We start from the raw sequence: 18625 nt of genomic DNA, 5'->3' as shown, positions 1-18625 counted from the left end.
GTGTTGGGAACATGCCAAACTTCCTAAGTCCTCTAAGGAAGTACAGATGTTTGGTGTGCTTCCTTGGTCGTTGCTTCAATATTGGTGGTCCAGGAGGAGTTGTTAGTGAAAGTTCCTCCTTGGAATTAGAAGTTTTCAACCGCCTCTACTTTGGCGATGCAAACTGGGGTATGTGTACCACTTTGCTTCCTGAAGTCGATCACTATCGCCTTTGTCTTGCTGACATTGAGAAAAAGGTTGGTGTCTCCACACCAGGACACAGGTTCTCAATCTCCTTCCTGTCTCACCATTATTTTATATCCGCCCACAATGGTGGTGTCGTCTGCAAATTTGTAAATTGAATTAGATTTGTACACGGCTGCACATTCGTGGGCGTACAAGGGGTAAAGAAGGGGGCTGAGAATGCATCCTTGTGGAGGAGTGTTGAGGATTATCGTAGAGGATCATTGTCCCATATCCTCACTGATTAGGGTCTGATGGTCAAAGATCCAGTTGCAGAGATGAGTCGAAGTCCCGTTAGTTTGTTGATGAGCTTGGATGTATAATGATGTAAAAGACAGAGCTATAGTCTACGAATAGGAGTATGACATAGGTGTCTCTATTATCCAGGTGTTCCAGGGATGAGTGTACGGCCAGGATGACGGCATCGTCCGTGGACCTGTTGTGCGGTAGGTGAACTGCAGTGGGTCAAGGCCGCTTGGTAGACTAGATTTAATGTGTTCCATAACTAGCCTCTCAAAACATTTAATGATGGTGGATGTCAAGGCCACTGGACGGCGGTCGTTTAAGCATGAAATTTTGCTTTTCTTCAGCACTGAGATAATGGTGCAGCTACTAAGGACATGGCCAGGAACTCCATCTGTGCCAATTACTTTCTTTGGGTTCACCCTCAGGAAGTGGATCTAACCTCTGCACCAGTGACCCTGGGAAGAGGCACACTTGAGTCTGAAGGGCCTGGTGTCACCTTGCTACGTGACACCTGAGCATAGAAAGCATTCAGTTCATCAGGTAGGCTCAAACCATCACCGCTGTCACTATGGTGGTCCACTGGGGTTGGTGTTGGGTCTGAAACTTTTCATATTATATGTTAATGATATGGAAGATTGAATTAATATATAATGGAATTGATGGCTGTGGCCAAGTTTGCAGATTATATGAAGATAGTAAGTAAGTAAGTAAGTAAGTAAGTTTTATTTATATAGCACGTTTTAAGTCAACTCGCATTGACACCAAAGTGCTTTACATAAATTAAATAATATGTTCCATTACAAACCATAGAAAAAGGTTAAAAAAAAAAGAATAAAATGGACACAACACATTATAGAGCTCAACACAAACGTCCCCCCACAGCAGAATCAAAACATTTCCACTGTGGGGAAAGGCACCAGAAAGTTAAGTCCTCTTCCTCTGTGAAACACCCGAGGTCGGGGCCCATTTGTGGCCGTGCAGCCAGTCCGATGATTTTCAGGGCCCTCTTGCCGTGAAGATGGAACTTTGGCGTCGGGTGAAACACTCCTCAGCGGCTTGGAAAAGTCTGGAGCGGCTGCCTCCTCCCTGGAGACCGGGGCACTCGTAGTCCTCAGGCCACGCCGGTTGGAGCTCCGACCCTGGTGAACTCGATCCCTGGCTCTGCGGCGCTCCAAATCCAGCGCCTCCAGCGGCCGGACGCCCGCAGCCCCAGCTCCGCGATGTTGGGACCGACGGCCACAACACTCTGGAGCCCACCGCACGGCGACCCGGTAAGGCATCGCCCGCTCCGTGTTGGTATTCCAGCGCTGCGCCACTGCCGCCGAAGCTGTAGTCCCGGCCGGTCCCGACAGGAAACGCCGCTCCATTCTCGATGGTAGGCCGCGAGGACGGGTCGAAGAAGCAGCTTGGAGGGATGTTGCCTCTCCGACCAGGTAGGTGACTAAGAAATAAAGTTTCCCCCTACCCCACCCCCACCCCCCACATAGAAGACCTCCACTAACATTTTTTAGCAGGACTTAGAATAAAATAAAATTAAAAAAAGGTGTAGAGACGGACTGCGGGCAGGCTGCCATACACAGACGGCGCCCACTCCCGCACATCCGCCATTGTATGAAATCTACATAGGTGGAGGGGCAGGGAGTGTCGAGGCAGCAGGAAGTCTGAAGAAGGACTTGGATAGGTAGAGAGGGTGGGGAAATAGGTGGCAAATAGAATACAACGTTGCAAAGTGTTCAATCATCCACCTTGGTAGAAGGAATAAAGGTATAGACTATCTTCTAAATATGGAGAGGATTAAGAAATCGGAGGTGCAAAGGGACTTGAGAGTGCTGGTACAGGATTCCCAAATGGTTAATTTGCCGATTGAGCCAGTGGTAAGGAAGGCAAATGCAATGCTAACATTCACTTTGACAGGACTAGAATATAAAAACAAGGATGTAATGCAAAGGTTTTATAAGGCACTGGTGAGGCCATATTTGGAACATTGTGTGCAGTTTTGGGCCCCATATCAGAGGAAGGATGTGTTGGGAGAGGGTCCAGCGGTGGTTTACGAGAATGATCCTTCAATACGGGGATGATTGGGTGAACATTTGAGGAGCGTTTGATGGCTCTGGGCCTGTACGCACTAGAATTTAGAAGGCTGAGGGGGGATCTCAATAATGGGAGAGTCTAGAAACAGTGGGCATAGTCTCAGAATAAAAGGATATAACTGTTGAATGGAGATGAGGAGGGATTTCTTTAACTAGAGGGGGATGAATCTGTGAAATTCAAAAGTCAAGACAATGAGTATTTCTGAAGCGGAGATCGATGAGTTCTTGATGAGTAAACGTGTGAAAGGTTACATCACGGGACGACAGATGGCACAATGGGCTAAGTGTTCGGCTGGCAACCGGAAGGTAGCTGGTTCGAATCCCGCTTGCAGTGCATACTGTCGTTGTGTCCTTGGGCAAGACACTTCACCCACCTTTGCCTGTGTGTGTCCTTGGGCAAGACACTTCACCCACCTTTGCCTGTGTGTGTGGATGTAATTATGTGAAGCACTTTGGGGTCAATGCAAGTTGACTAAAAATGTGCTATATAAATAAAGACATTTATTTATTTTTATTTATTTACATTGAGAAGGTAGGAGAACGGGTTGAGAGGGAGAAATAGATCAGCCATGATCAAATGGCGGAGTAGACGTGACGGGCAAAATAAGCTAATTCTGCACCTTTGTCTTATGGTCTTAAAATGTGTTGGAAACACAGGTGAATCAAAATAGCATGCACTCCAGTTTTATTTCTGCTCCTTCAAAGATCTACGCTGGTGCAACTGTTAATGCTTTTGCTTCACAGCACCGAAGTCCTGGGTTCATTCCTGACCTTTGGTACTTACTGCCTGTGGTAAATTGCATGTTCTCCCTGTAACTGTACCCAACAAGATCCATCCATTTCCTCCCAAATGCAAAAGATGCGTTGATTCACGGGTTAATTGACTACTATAAATTGTGTTTAATGTGGAGGCAGATGATGGCAGGCAAATTAGGGGTGAGGGATTTGGTGGGAATGCAAGAGGAGAATTCAGATTAGTGTACTTGGGTGCTTGAAGGTTGGCATGGATGCAGTGGGATGAAGGGCTTGTTTTGGTGCTTTTTAACTATGAATGTGAGGCCAATGTCCTTTCAAGACATTATTTTTCCTAATCGATTATTTCTTATAACACAGATTTTTCTTTGTAATTTTCCCAAGTTTTCTTCAATTTAGTGCAAAGACAAAACTTAAAATATTAATATGGTGGGGATCATCTTGCCCTCTGTTATAATGGAAATGCCAGCATCAATGGAACAGGTCACAATAGCTGCGTTGCATTATAGTATCCCCCAGTGGCGTTCAAACCAGCTTATAATGCAGTTATAACATTAGACCAATGACAATTCTAAGTATAAATGCCAATTCCTTGTAGATACCAGTTCCCTTTACAGATCGAAAAAATATCTAGTGAAGTCAGTCTTCTTGACAAGAGGCAAAAAGAGACATTTCAACCAGGTGCATCAAGACATAAATAACATACTCAAAAATAATTCTGGAAATCCTATTTCCAACTCTGTGAACCACCGGATGGCGCCATAAGTGGCAGGCTTGCCAACAGCCTGTCTCGTCCCTTTCTTCTTTTGTTGTTTTTAGTCTGTTTCATTTGTATGTTTTAGTGTATCTATAGTTTAGTATTATGTGGAGGTTGGGGGAAACATTTTTTATCTCTTCCTTCGACAGAGATACGCCTTTTTCCGTATCGGATCTCCGTCCACACTGCGGCCTAATATCGTGGAGCTGGCGATCCCTTTGTTAGGGACCGACTTCGGGAGCTCCAACTGCAGGGGCTTCGACCGCCCCGATCGCCCCGTTGCGGGAGATTTGATCACCCCGGCTGCGGTTGTTTTGATCGCATCGACCGTGGGAGAAAAGGAGGAAGAAGGTAAAAGTTATTTGCCTTCCATCACAGTGGGGAATGTGAGGTTGATGAAAAACAAGATGGACGTGCTGCCTGCACTGGTGAGGACTCGGAGGGATAGCCGTGAGTGCAGTGATCTCGGTGTTAGTGGGGGCATCGCGCCATGAGAACATCCTGGGGTCTGGTGCAAGTGTGGATGGCTTTCTGACTGTTTGGGCAGACAGGGACAGCGGAAAGAGTGACAGCGGTCGGTACAACTCTGGCCACATCACGGTGAAGGAGCGTGTGTGTGGCCCAGACATTAAACTGATGACTGTGGGTCTCCGCTTATGCTGTGATCCCTAGGGATTCTCACACGCCACTATGGTGGCTGTTTATGTTTAATCTATATGTAGTTTTGTATCTTGTTGCTTTTTTGGTATGACTGTATGGTAAATCAAATTTCACTGTACTTCGGTACACGTGACAATAAAGGGCCATTGAACCATTGAGATTGGGGAATTTAGAAATATTCATAATATTGGACTTTTAATGCAAATTCTGAGTATTTTTAAGTAATTGTGCATCTGGGAGAAAATATGATCAGCACAGTGCTCTTGCAAATAATGTTGATTGTGTGATTTTTAGAATCTGCACAACACATGAATATTATGTCCCATAGATGCTGCCTCACCCGCTGAGTTTCTCCAGCATCTTTGTCTACCTTTGATTTTCCAGCATCTGCAGTTCCTTCTTAAACAATATTATGTCTATAAGCAGATCTTCCTGTCTCCTTGCATGAAAATAAATTCACCATCTCCCCAACAAATGTTACAGAGGAGTTAAAGTTATTTTTCTGCACAATAACTTTCAAAGAAGTGGTATTATTGAGCAGCAGTCAGTCCTTACCTGTCAATAGAGAGATTTTTTGAAGAAGAGAATCCCTTCTGCGAGTCTGGACACTTTTCCCAGCTGATAAACAATCAGAATCATTCTGCAGATTCTGGATTTCTGCAAATGCCTACAACAGCAGAGAACTAACAGTTACAAAATATTCCGAACAATACAGGCATTCAGACATTTCAAATATCTTTACAAACCTGCTTCAGGATAAAGTATTTTGAAGCTTTTTCCTCCCCGCGAATGGCCAAAGTTATCTTCAACTTTTCAAAGAGGTCTCGCAACTCAGAACGCCTCTGCCGCTCATTTTCTGTGCGCGTGGTCCGCCACACTATCAGAGTATCCAGCTGAGCTTGTGCTTCCTTACTGAGATTAGCAATGTGTTTCTAAAGGAGCAAGAAATAATCAAGATTTTACTGTACAAAATTTCTTGCAGTTGTCAACAGTCATTGGGATCAGACAAAGCAAGGAATGTGAAATGTTTCTTGTATTCACAAGACTCAATTCCAGGGATGAGTGTGTTTTCCTATTATGAATTGCTAAATAAACTGGAGATAGAGTATTTAGAAGAAAGAGGGGTGATCTAATTGAAATATGCAAGATCTTGAAAGTATGACAGGGTAGATAAAATCTGTTGGAACAAACACATCTTGAGGGAGAAGTGATGGTCAATGTTTTTAGTCGGGACCTTGCAGCAGGGTCCTGACCAGAATGTCATCCATCTCATTTCTCCAGATTCTACTTGACCCGCTAAGATCTTCGAGCAGTTTTTTTTTTTTTGCCCCAGATTCCAGCATCTGGATTCATTTATGTCTCCATGACAGGATATTGAGAGATTTTAACTCAAAGGAGAATCTTGAACAAGAACAGGTGGCGTATGTTTAAAACTGAGATGGGTAGTTAACCTCTCAGAGGATGGCAAATCTCTGGAATTCTCTACCCCAGCGATTTGTCAGCCAAGATTTTTGCAGGTAAAGAGCAATCAGAAAATGTTTTTGAAAGATAAAAGAGTTGACAATAGGAAACTGCCACAGGAGTTGAGGCTTTGGGCAGATCAGCCACACTCATACTGAATGGTGGGACTGGCTGTTTTCTTATATTGCAAAACAGTGACAAAAGTGAAGCTTGCTATGGGTTACAGCAGGCCCAACTCTTACAGTTGCAGATTTCCCTACTTCTTTCAGCAGTACAAATGATAGGATATGAAATCATGGCACAAATGCTTTCCATCCAGAAGTATTATCTCCCTCCGAGGGTACCCCATCAACTGTTGATTCAAAGCCCTCCTCCAAACAGGAACTTACTGGCTTGGATTTGATGTCGCCCTCCACCACCTCATCCAATTTATTTGCAAGGTATGGGTTGTTGAAATGGCATCTGGAAGGAAAAAGGTTTATGTATCAAATAGCTGATGTAACAAGGAAACAAAATTGAACACAAAACTTTAACACACAGGCCTAGTTAGTTAGTTAGACTCAATATATTTCATGAATGCACTTTTGGAGATCAGATAGTATCTGATGGTTATTTTTGCAATGGAAGGCTACAACCAATGGGGCTTCAGAGTTTTATGTACAATGTATTAAAGATTAAAAATTTAAATAAATGGAGAGAGTTAAACAAGTTTGCAGATAATACAAAAAATGTCCATGTGGTTGATAGCGAGAAAGACAGCTCTAAGTGGCAGCAAGATATTAATTGACTACTCAGTTGAGAAGAAAAACTTCAAATGACGTTCAATTTCAAAGTGAGAGAGATGCAAAAAAAGTAGATGATACTGAAAGCTGTGGAGCAACAGAGTACCCTAGGAGTGTATTGACAACAGATAGTTAAAAAGGTAGTGAAACAGGCTAGGTTAAGGTGTGGAATACAAGAGCAGGGAGATTATGCCAGAATTTTATTTGACCACTTAAATACTGCAAACACTTCTGGTCCTGGAGTCTTAAGAGTAATACAGCATGGAAATGGGCCCGTTTTGGCCCAACTTGCACTTGTTTACTTTGTATTTTAGTGTGTAGTATGCTCTGTGGCACTAATGTTACCCAATAAGTCAGAGACATACAGCACGGAAACAGGCCCTTCGGCCCAACTCGTCCATGCCGACCTAGATTCCTCGTGTTAGCTAGTCCTATTTGCCCGCGTTTGGCCCTTATCCCTCTAAACCCTTTCTATCCACGTACCGGTCCAAGTGTCTTTTAAATGCTGCCTCAACTACCTCCTTTGGCAGCTTGTCCCATATCAGTGAAAAAGTTGCCCCTTAGATTCATATTAATTCACACCTCAAACATATGTGCTCATATTTTTCCTATCTATTCCCCTTATGCTTTCATACATCTCTATAAGATCACCCCTCAACATCCTGCCCATCTAAGGAATAAAGCTCTAGCCTGCCCAACCTCTCCAGCTCAGCCTCTCAATTCCTGACAACATCCTTGAAAATCTTATCTGCACTCAAGACAAGATAAGACAACAGACAAGGGACATTTATTGTCGCATGCACCAATTGGCACAGTGAAATTTGGGGTCACCATACAGCCAAACGAATAAAAAAAGAATACAGATCATGAAAGTCTTTAACATTAACATCCCCACACAGATCAATCAAAGTTTCCCACTGTGAGGGAAGGCACCAAAGTTCAGTCATCCTCCTCTTTGATGTCTTTGATGTTCACCCATTGTCGGGGCCTCCTGAGTCCCCTGCAGTCGTCGCAACGGTGGCCTGATGTTCAGGCCCTCTCACCGGGATGATGGAACTCCGACATCGGAATGGAAGAACACCCTTAGCGGCTTGGACTTCCGAATCGGCCACTTCTTACCAGAGTCCGCGGCTCCCGAAGTCCACAGGCCAAGCTGGGCGGAGATTCAAGCTGGCGGCCCTCGGCAAAGGGATCCCACGACTCCGCGATGTTGAAGTCAGCGCCACCCTTAGCTGGGAGCTCTGCAAACCACAGCTCCACAATGTTGAAGCAGCAGCCCCAACACTCCAAGCTTCAAACGGCGATCCCAGGTAAGGCATCGCACGCTCCGCGATGAATCCAGTGCTGCACCGCTGCTGAAGCTCTTGTCCAGTCCCCGGCAGGAAAGGCCGCGCCAATCCAGTTGGTAGGCCGCAAGGCGAAGATTCAACTTTGAGAATAGTCACATCCTCGTCAGCAATTGGGTTGGAAACGGTTTTCCCCTTAATCTACCCACCTCCCCCCGCATAAAAATACTAGGAAACTCCAACACATACTTTTAAACAGACTAAAAATTAAAAAAAGATGGAAAAACAGACCGACTGTAGGCAGAGGCTGCCATCATGCGGCGTCCCTAGTGGCCAGATATCTTTCCAGTTTAATGACATTCTTCCTATTGCAGTGACATCACATAAAACCTAGATTACATTGAATAACATTCAAAGGAAATCTATGAGGATAGCCATGAAAAAGATTGGATAGGGTGGGTTTATTTTCTTTGGAACAGAAGCTGTTGTGGTGCTTGTACCATCTATTAATGGGAACAGTGTCTCAATATGAACATTTACATCAATACTCCCATATACAGATTTAACAGATGAAATCTGTAAGTACACACATTATGTTAACCAGATTATATTTCAAATTTATAAAAAATCCACAATACTTTGATTTGCTTGTAAGACGAGAGGCATAAGCAATAAGATGATCAATGTTGATTTTGTCAGAGATTTCCTCCACATTCTCGATGTCCATTGCCTCTTCACTGGAGGTTGAGTCGAACTGTGAAAACATTAAGGTTAGTAAAGCACGATACTGACTCTTCACGCACTATCCAAAACACTACATTTTTGAAGAACAGCCTATACACGCTTTATAGAAATGAAGAATAAACTTGAAATCCATTACATGTCATCTCGCATTTGTCACTAAAATAGACTCTTGAAATTGGATTTTTAACCTTTTCTGACAAGCTGAATCGTTTTTGTATTTTGTACTTCCCTGCAAGAGTTGGAGAAATTGGTCCAAAAATTACTTGATGTGGCGTTGGCGATTTTCATCTAGAAACAGTGCAGTTCACAAATCATCTGGTAATTTACTGCACACTCATTTCAGAAAGGGATTAGTTCTTAAAGGCAGGGACAGCTGTAATAAAGTTAATGACTGCAATGGATGAGAAGGAATCTAGAGGGGAGAGGGATAGTTTGAGAGAATGACTTGGATATTCTCCAATAGAAACAAATGCCAGGAGGTACAGTGTGAAAGAGGGGAGGGGGGGCGTGGGTGCTGGTGACACCGTAAGACCAACATGTGAAAAAGCTGTACACCACCTCCTATGCAAAAAAGTAACAATGATCAATGAACAGTTGAGCCCACAACAGTCCATTGTTGGCTGTAGGCTCGGTGATAACGAGTTATCTATATTACTAAAACTCTGTTCTTGACCGGTTTTGGCTTTCTGTGCTGCGGTTTCCGAGAGTACGCCGCCACCTACGGCCGTCATTTTTGGCCACCTCGCTCAGAGCCCCCCTCCGCCGCATGTGTGCCGAGGATTTTTCCCGCTGATGAAAATTGACAGAGATATTAATGTTTTTATAACATTCCCCATTCTCTATGCTGCCCCCACTGGAGGGAGGGGGAGGGACTATAAAACCAGGAAGTGGTGTGCCTCAATCAGTCTCTGCAAGTGGTGTGCCTCAATCAGTCTCTGCAAGTGGTGTGCCTCAATCAGTCTATGCAAGTAGTGTGCCTCAGTCTCTGCAAGTGGTGTGCCTCAATCAGAGCTTTGAATGACACTGACAAATGTCTACAGCACTGTGAGTACCCTTAATTTGGTTTGAAAATGAAAATATGGTTAGAGGTAAAAAAGCACTGCCTGCAAATGGTTGTTTGGGTTTGGGTTGAAGTAAAAAGACACTCTCCCCCCCCCCTCCTCCCTCATCTCCCCCCCGCTCCCTCTCCACTCTCCCCCCTCCATCTCCTCTCCCCCGTCCCTCTCCTCTCCCCCCCTCTATCCTCTCCTCTCCCCCCCTCTCTCCTCTCCTCTCCCCCCTCTCTCCTCTCCTCTCCCCCCCTCTCTCCTCTCCTCTCCCCCCCTCTCTCCTCTCCTCTCCACTCCCCCCCTCTCTCCTCTCCTCTCCCCCCCCTCTCCTCTCCTCTCCACTCCCCCCCCCTCTCCTCTCCTCTCCCCCCCTCTCTCCTCTCCTCTCCCCCCCTCTCTCCTCTCCTCTCCCCCCCTCTCTCCTCTCCTCTCCCCCCCCTCTCTCCTCTCCTCTCCCCCCCTCTCTCCTCTCCCCCCTCTCTCCTCTCCCCCCCTCTCTCCTCTCCCCCCTTCTCTTCTCCCCCTCTCCTCCTCCCCCCCTCTCTCTCTCCCCCTCTCTCCCTCCCCCCCCTTCATTCTCCCCCCTCTCCCCCTCTCTCCCCTCCCCCTTATCCCCCCCTCCCCCTCTTTCCTCCCCTCCCCTTTCCCCCCTCCCTCTTCCCCCCTCCCCTTTCCCCCCTCCCTCTTTCCCCCCCCTCCCCTCTTTCCCCCCTCCCCTCTTTCCCCCCTCCCCTCTTTCCCCCCTCCCCTTTCCCCCCCTCGGTCTCCTCTCCCCCCCTCTCCTCTCCCCCCTCCCTCTCCCCCTCTCCCCCCCCTCTCCTCTCCCCTCTCCTCCTCCCCCCCTCTCCCCCTCCCCCCACCCCCCTCCTCCTCCCCCCTCTCCTCCTCTCCCCTCCCCTCCCCCACCGTCCCTCCCATAAACCCCCCTCCCCTCCACACACCCCTATCCCCTCCCTGCTCCCCACATCTCCCCGCCCCTCATCTCACCCCCCACTCAGCACTCCCTCTCTCTCTCCCCCCCTTCTCTCCCTCCCCCTTCCTTCTCTCCCCCCCTTTCCCCCTCTCTCTCCCCTCCCCCCCCCCCCCCCCCCCCCCTCCCCCCATCCCCCCCCCCCCCCTCTTTCCCCCCCCCCCCCTCTTCCCCCCCTCCCCTCTTTCCCCCCCTCCCCTCTTTCCCCCCCTCCCCTCTTTCCCCCCCTCCCCTCTTTTCCCCCCTCCCCTCTTTTCCCCCCCCCCCCTCTTCCCCCCCCTCCCCTCTTCCCCCAATAGATATTGTTTATGACACTATAAATAATTTTGTTTTGCTTTTTGTATGCTGTTTCACATTTGCTTTTTATTCTTTTATTCTGTTCGAAATAAATAAATAAATAAATAAATAAATAAAGAGAGAAAGATACTGCTGGGTTGTCCAAGCGAAATATGAGGTTATGTTCCTCCAATTTGCATTTAGCCTCACTCTGATAATGGAGGAAGCCCAGGACAGAAAGATGTAGGAATGGTAAGGGGAGTTAAAGTGTCCAGCAACTGGGAGATCACGTAAGGCAGGACGACCTAACGGAGGTGTTTAGCGCAACGATCGCCCAGTCTACGTTAGCTCTCACCGATGTATTACAGTCCACACCTGGAACAATGGATACAGTAAATGAGGTTGGAGGAATTGGAAGTAAGTCAGCCAAACGGGGTCCCTGGACAGAGTCGAGGGAGGAGGTATAGAGACAGGGAAGATTGCTGAACGGTTTATCTCTCGTTTCCCCTTCCCCTGACACTTAGTCTGAAGAAGGGTCTTGACCTGAAACGTTGACTATTCCTTTTCTTCAGAGATGCTCCCTGACCCACTGAGTTACTCCAGCATTTTGTGTCTATCTTAATTATGCTGGAGTTTAGAATCAGGTGGAAACCTTATTAAAAAGATTGCTTCCAATGAGAAGAACCTGGAATATGCTGGATTCAAATCACGAAGCTGCAGGCAGAGTACAAACGGTTATTTCTATTAGCATATACACTTTTGCATTAATTACGCATATTAACTGTGATTAGTTGATAAGATGAATTATATACTACTTTTTCCTTTTCATTTTGCCACCCTGACAGTTCTGGGTTAAATCAAATGGATCTACACTTTGCCATGAAAAAGAAATAAAATTAGCAAGGATGAAGCTCATAAGGTAATCCCTATATTATTTGGCAAAATGCCAATACTACTCAAAAAAACAACCTATCCTATACTAAGTCAAACAACAAGCTGATCATTACAATGCCAAGTGAAACTACTCACCAATCTCTCGTCCATTTCCTCTGGATCACTTTGACTGTCACCATCCTCCAGATCACTCTGAGAGTCAGTATCTTTATCAGAGTCCATAAAGTTTTCATATCGCAGTAACCTTTGATGAAAGTCTAGTTCCTCATTCTCTGGATTTTTTAACATATCCATATCAACCACTTCATGGTTAGATCTGTAAGAATCTTTATCAACAGCACTTCCTTTTCCAGTTCTTGTGGAATTATCTAGTACAGAATTGTCATTTTCTTCTTCCACAATATGTTTTGTAATGGTGTATGAATGGTCAACCAATTCTGCTGGAGTATGGTGTTCTAATACATTTTGATGGTCCATAGAATCATCCTCCAACTCATCGTCCACCTCAATAACTGAAGGAGTGGAAGGAAATGCATCAGTCGCCTGTTTAACTTCTGGCGATGGATCAGCATTTACATGGTCCTCATCTGGTACACCCTGAGACACCGTTGTCTCAATAAGCTCAGAATCGGCAACATTAATCTCCTCTAGCCCAGGTTCAATCAACTTCTCTTCTGATTTGTTATTCTGGTTGGCAGTCTTCTCAGAGCCTGCTTTTTCAAATGACTGTGAACCAGATGACTGATTCACAAGCTTCAATGACTGTCCAGCAGTTACGATGGGATTTGACACTCCTTGAGGCAGCTGCAGTAGAGCAAATCCCACTGGTTGAAGGGGAACAAGATGCCATGCACTGATAGTTTGACCAACACCATTAACAGTTACAATCGGAGGCTGTGAAGTAGTTTTAACAGGTACCTCTGACGCTACTACAGAAATGGGTTGAGGAGTAAAGGTTTGCTTCAAAGCGACGCAGGCTGGTTTTATAACACGTGTTGAACGTGGCCTTCCTCTTTGTGGGATTATCCCTTTAGGACATAGAATTACATTGCTGGGAGATGAAGCCATCGAACAAGATTTTATTGGGGTAGGAAAAACAACAGGGGTTGAACGTGGCCTTCCTCTTTTTGGTATCATCTCTTTAGGACATAGAATGACATTGCTTGGAGATGAAGCCACCGAACAAGATTTTATTGGGGTAGGCAGACAATTTCCACTCACTGAGCCTAGGAAAATGAAAATCAAAAAAGAGGAAATGTTAGATAAAACAAACTGATTTTATAAAAAATTAGAAATAAATTAAAAGTTTGTGCCATATTATGGTAGGTGCAATTATCTTCTTGTGTGGAATTGTCTGGGTTGACTTCCACTTCCGTATATTTATCTTCACAATCTGTGCTGCAAATCCAGAAGTTTAGAAGTGAGAACAGAAATGATGATTAGGTGAAAGGGATGGAGGTGGAGACCCAAAAGCGAGGAGTGGCTTTTTGGAGCAGGAATTATATTAGTTGATGAGAAGAGTCTGCTTTTGGCTCCTTAAGTTAAGACAATTATTTAAATTAAAAGCTATGAAAACGTTAAATGTATTATTGCACAAATACTAAAAAATATTAAGCAATTAATACCTTAATCCCTACAAAAAAATGTTTAGAAGAGGATGGCAAAGGAAGTGGTTCACAGCAGCCCAATTCCAAGCTACTACATATACAGTAAGTAGGTGTCTCTCAATAAATCTAAGCATCGCCGAACTGTTCATCATGAAGAGAAAGATAATCTGGACACCATAAACCAGCAGTGAGCAAATGTTCCTCTGAGAATGGAATACAACATAGAAAAGTTAAAGCTAATTTGCAGGTTGAGTCAGTGGTAAGGAATGCAAAAGCAATGCGAGCATTCATTTTGAAGGAACTAAAAAATGCAAGCAAGGAGGTAATGCTGAGGCTTTATCAGGCTCTGGTGAGGCCACATTTGGAATATTATGAGAAGTGTTAGGTCCGATATATGAGGAAGTGCTGAATTTGGAGAAGGTCCAGAAGCCATTTACAGGAATTATCCTGGGGATGTTTGGGTTAACATATGAGGAGAGTTTGTAGACTTGGAGCTGATGCTCACTGGTTTAGAAGGATGAGGGGCGATTTCATTAAAATCTAAAGAATAATGAACGGCCTAGATAGAGTGAATGTGGACAGGATGTTTCCAGTAATGGGAAAGTGCAGGACAAGAGGGAACAGTCAAAGAATAATGGGACGCACCTTTAAATTGGAAATGAAAATAATCATCAGCCAAAGGGTGGTGAATCTGTGGAATTCATTGCCATTGACGACTGTGGAGTCCAAGACACTGGGTATTTTTAAGGTGGAGATTGCTAGGTTCTTGATTAGGAAGGGTGTCAAAGGTTACGGCAGAAGGCATGAGAATGGGTTTGAGAGGGCAAAATGATTGAATAGCAGAGTAGACTCGATGAGTTGAATGGCCTAATTCTGCTCCTATATCTTATATTATGGAAGAAGTCATATATTTGTCAGTGTTTAGTGAGAGGACGATTCATTTTTCTCTTACGCCATTCAGCATTCGATCAGAGAAATCACATTGGCCTACTTCTGTATATTTTCCTCTAATATTAGCGATGTTATAAAATTTTGAGATTTTAAAAATCAAGTCTGCAATTTATCCCATCAGATAAAGCATAAAAAGAAGTTTAATTTGACACCTAATTCACTTTCATATCTTCAGTATTAAAAAGGTTATGGCCATTTTCATACTCGGAAATTAGCATCTTGTTCCCTATTGCTTTTCCATTGACTTAACACAAAAGCTGTGATCGAGGACAGTCAAAAGCCCATAACGTTCTTAAAAATTAAGAGAACTGAATGAAATTTTCAGTTATTATAGATTGAAGCATTCTGAAACAAATATGAAACAATCTTACTTGGATGACCTGAAATTAAAGCATATAATTAGTTAGTTACCCGATTGTAGCTAATTACAAAATTCAATTACTAGATCTAAACATCTATCCATTTCTTAAGAAAAGGTTGAAATTTAAAAAAAGCCTAAGTGTCCAAATAACATTCACACAATAATTCACAATATAACATGATTTTTAAATCTCATTGTCATGAATTTATAGGCAAAATGGAAGGAATTTAGTGTTTAATTCCTGTAAATTAATGGACATTTAAATCATCTTGCGAATGGGATTTTGTGGAACGCGCTGGTTTGGAATGTTGTGGTTGCAGTGAATTTAAACCCCATATCGGCAGGAAAAATACTGCTGGTTCGTATATTTACATAATCACATTTTCGCAATGTGAAATTTTGATTAAAGGCATCCTAAGAAGCAAGTTTATATGAAAAAATAAACGGCATACCTTGCCTTGTCCCCTACGTGACATCCGTCCCGTTGTCGGCATTGACGGCATTTGAAGACGATTTTAATTTTACTCCAACAATTAAATTATCAAGCGCTAATTTTAATAAACTTAATAAAACGGCAGTCGAAGCGATTTTTCTTTAGCAACTAAACAGCCTGATAGAGATCGATTTGAATAGGCTGCAGAAAAATCGCATTTTAAACCCGCCCCCCTCAGAGGCGCCAAAGTCGCGCACACGGGCAGTGGCAGAACTGCCGCGCCACGGAAGGTAAGTTTTGTAACATACCTAATAATATATTCCCTTTCGTGTGCTCACCAATTCTTCCCCGATTCTTCTGCACTAAGGGCAATTTCCAGTTACCAATTAACCAAAGAGCCAGTCCGTCGTCCTTGGGTTACAGGAGGAAACTGAGTATACAGACAAAACCCATGTGGCCACAGGGAGAAATGCAAACTCCACACCGGCAGCTCCGGAAGCCACGATCGAACTCAAGCCGCGGGAGCTATGCGGCACAACAATACCTACTATGCTATTATACAGCTTTTTTCTCTTCCTTTTTCTTGGAATTACAATCCACCACAATCTGTAAATCTCAAATATAAATTCCTGGCTGGAGCATAGGGGAAGAATCCAGCGGGGGCCAATGTATCTACCAACTTTATAAGTAGGATACAGAGGATCTTTTGAAATTTTAGACAACAAGGGGCTAAATAAAAAGAATAGAAGTAAAAACTTCTGGATTATTATCAGTCATGAGGAATTTGGCTCAAAATTATAGGGGCAGTTAGATGGCTATGTGGAGCACAGACTGGTGTGGGAAAAGTGGATTTCCATTCATGAGGCATCGGCATGGTTATTAGAGGAGAGAGTTGCCCTGTTGTCGAGCACTGCATCTTAACTTTGCTGGGACCAGATTTCTAGTGATAGGGAGATCAATAAGACTTTAAGCTAAATAAAGTATGGGGGCAGTGATAGGAAGAGCCCGAGTGGAGTCCTAAAATGTTACATAGTGACAACGTGGAAGCAGAGACAGCAAAAAAAGGTAAGATTGACCAGTTTATGTCAGGAAGGAACACAACAGTTAGCAAAAAGAGCCTGAAGCAGGAAAACATTACAATGACAAATAGCTCTCCAAATAATAATAATAATGTATGTCTGTCTGTCTGTCTGTCTGTCTGTCTGTCTGTCTGTCTGTCTGTCTGTCTGTCTGTCTGTCTGTCTGTCTGTCTGTCTGTCTGTCTGTCTGTCTGTCTGTCTGTCCGTCTGTCTGTCTATAACTAAAAGTCTGTCTATAACTAAAATGTTCATCTTGTTATCTTCTGGTTTGGGTTGTTTTTACATTTGTGCAAAACGGTACAAGATAACTCTATGATTTTTAACCACCTTACTCACCATTCTCCTGTGCTGCAATTGCGCCAAGTTTTATTCCGATAGGTGGTATATTTTAAAAGTTATTAAGTTTTAAAAATCTTAAAAACGAGCATGCGTAGAATGGTCTCCTCCCCTGTCAGTCACTGCCGGAACAGCGACGCCCCTTCCTGCACCATCGTTGCACTGATTGGCCACGTCCGCTGTCTGTCACTGGCACCCGCCCACCTCTACCGGCGTGCGGCCGTAGCTTTTGGTGCTCTGGGACCAGGCTGAGGATACGAGGCCTGAGCCTGGTTCTGAGGGCGCCGACAGCTGATGTTTTTGCAGGGCACGCAAGAAGGCAGAGGAGCGGCAAGCTCGAGATCCTGGGGAGGTGAGGAGGGAGAGTGGGGGGATTGAAGGAGAGCAGGAAGAGGGGGAAAGTGGGGGAGGTGAGGAGGGAGCCTGGGTGATTGAGGGAGAGGAGAGGGTATGGAGGGAGAGGGAGGGGAAAGTGGGGGAGGTGAGGAGGGAGGGGAAAGTGGGGGAGGTGAGGATGGAGCCTGGGGGGATTGAGGGAGAGGAGGGGCTAGGGAGGGTGGGGAAAGTGGGGGAGGTGAGGAGGGAGAGTGGGGAGGAGGGGGAATAGATAGGAGGGGTGTAGGGAGGGAAGAAGAGTTATAGAGGGAGGGAATGAAGGTTGGGGAAAGGAGAGGTGAGGGAGGGATTGGGGAGGGTAAGAGGGGAAAGAGGGAGGAGGTGAGTTGGGAGAGTGGTGGAAGAGGCAGAATAGAGGGAGGAGGGGGAGTGGGGGAGGTAGGAAGTAGGAATAGAGAGAGAGGGCAGTAGGGGAGGTGAGGAGGGATAGGGGGAGGTGAGGAGTGGAGAGTGGAGGATAGAGGGATGGGGGGTAAGGAGGGGAGAGGAGTGGAGGGAGGGAGTGAGGGAGTGGCTGAGAGTATGGGAAAGGAGTGGGAGGGAGACGTAAGGGAATGATTGGGGAGGGGAGGAGGTCGAATCAATTTTCCTTCAGATTTTATGTTATATTTCATGGTATAAGGTTTACAAAAGCCAACCAGATTCTACCAACTTTAACAAGATGTTTACTGATAATAGCCATCCTGCCAGCTTCCAACAAACTACGATACAAAGTTTCTATGCAGGAACACTGTCATTCCATCAACTTTTCACCTAAACGGGATAGAAACATAGAAAATAGTTGCAGGAGTAGGCCATTCGGCCCTTCGTGCCTGCACCGCCATTCAATATGGTCATGGCTGATCATCCAACTCAGTATCCTGTACCTGCCTTCTCTCCAAACCCCTGATCCCTTTAGCCACAAGGGCCACATCTAACTCCCTCTTAAATATAGCCTATGAACTGGCTTCAACTACCTTCTGTGGCAGAGAATTCCAGAGATTCACCACTCTCTGTGTGAAAAATGTTTTTCTCATCTCGGTCCTAAAAGATTTCCCCCTTATCCTTAAACTGTGATCCCTTGTTCTGGACTTCCCCAACATCGGGAACAATCTTCCTGCATCTAGCCTGTCCAACCCCTTAAGAATTTTGTAAGTTTCTATAAGATCCATCCTCAATCTTCTAAATTTTAGCAAGTTCAAGCCGAGTCTATCCAGTTTTTCTTCATATGAAAGTCCTGACATTCCAGGAATCAGTCTGGTGAACCTTCTTTGTACTCCCTCTATGGCAAGA

The 18625-nt window shown here is 44.8% G+C and overlaps 1 protein-coding gene across 2 annotated transcripts in view; it reads right to left on the bottom strand.

Moving 5' to 3' along the window:
• LOC116976744 overlaps nt 1-18625 on the bottom strand; it is a 187830-nt gene that overhangs the window by 24273 nt on the left and 144932 nt on the right. For both annotated transcript variants that reach the window (XM_033026638.1, XM_033026639.1), the window contains exons 17-21: nt 12326-13416; nt 8896-9011; nt 6579-6651; nt 5475-5660; nt 5284-5395 (exon numbers count right to left, since the gene is read on the bottom strand). In XM_033026638.1, coding sequence (XP_032882529.1) covers nt 5284-5395; nt 5475-5660; nt 6579-6651; nt 8896-9011; nt 12326-13416 — 1578 coding nt within the window. The remainder of the gene's footprint in view (nt 1-5283; nt 5396-5474; nt 5661-6578; nt 6652-8895; nt 9012-12325; nt 13417-18625) is intronic.

The sequence above is a fragment of the Amblyraja radiata genome, chromosome 9 (assembly GCF_010909765.2).
Source record: "Amblyraja radiata isolate CabotCenter1 chromosome 9, sAmbRad1.1.pri, whole genome shotgun sequence".
Lineage (NCBI taxonomy): Eukaryota > Metazoa > Chordata > Chondrichthyes > Rajiformes > Rajidae > Amblyraja > Amblyraja radiata.
The sequence above is the reverse complement of the archived record's forward strand: the minus strand, read 5'-3'. Positions and strand labels throughout refer to the sequence as shown.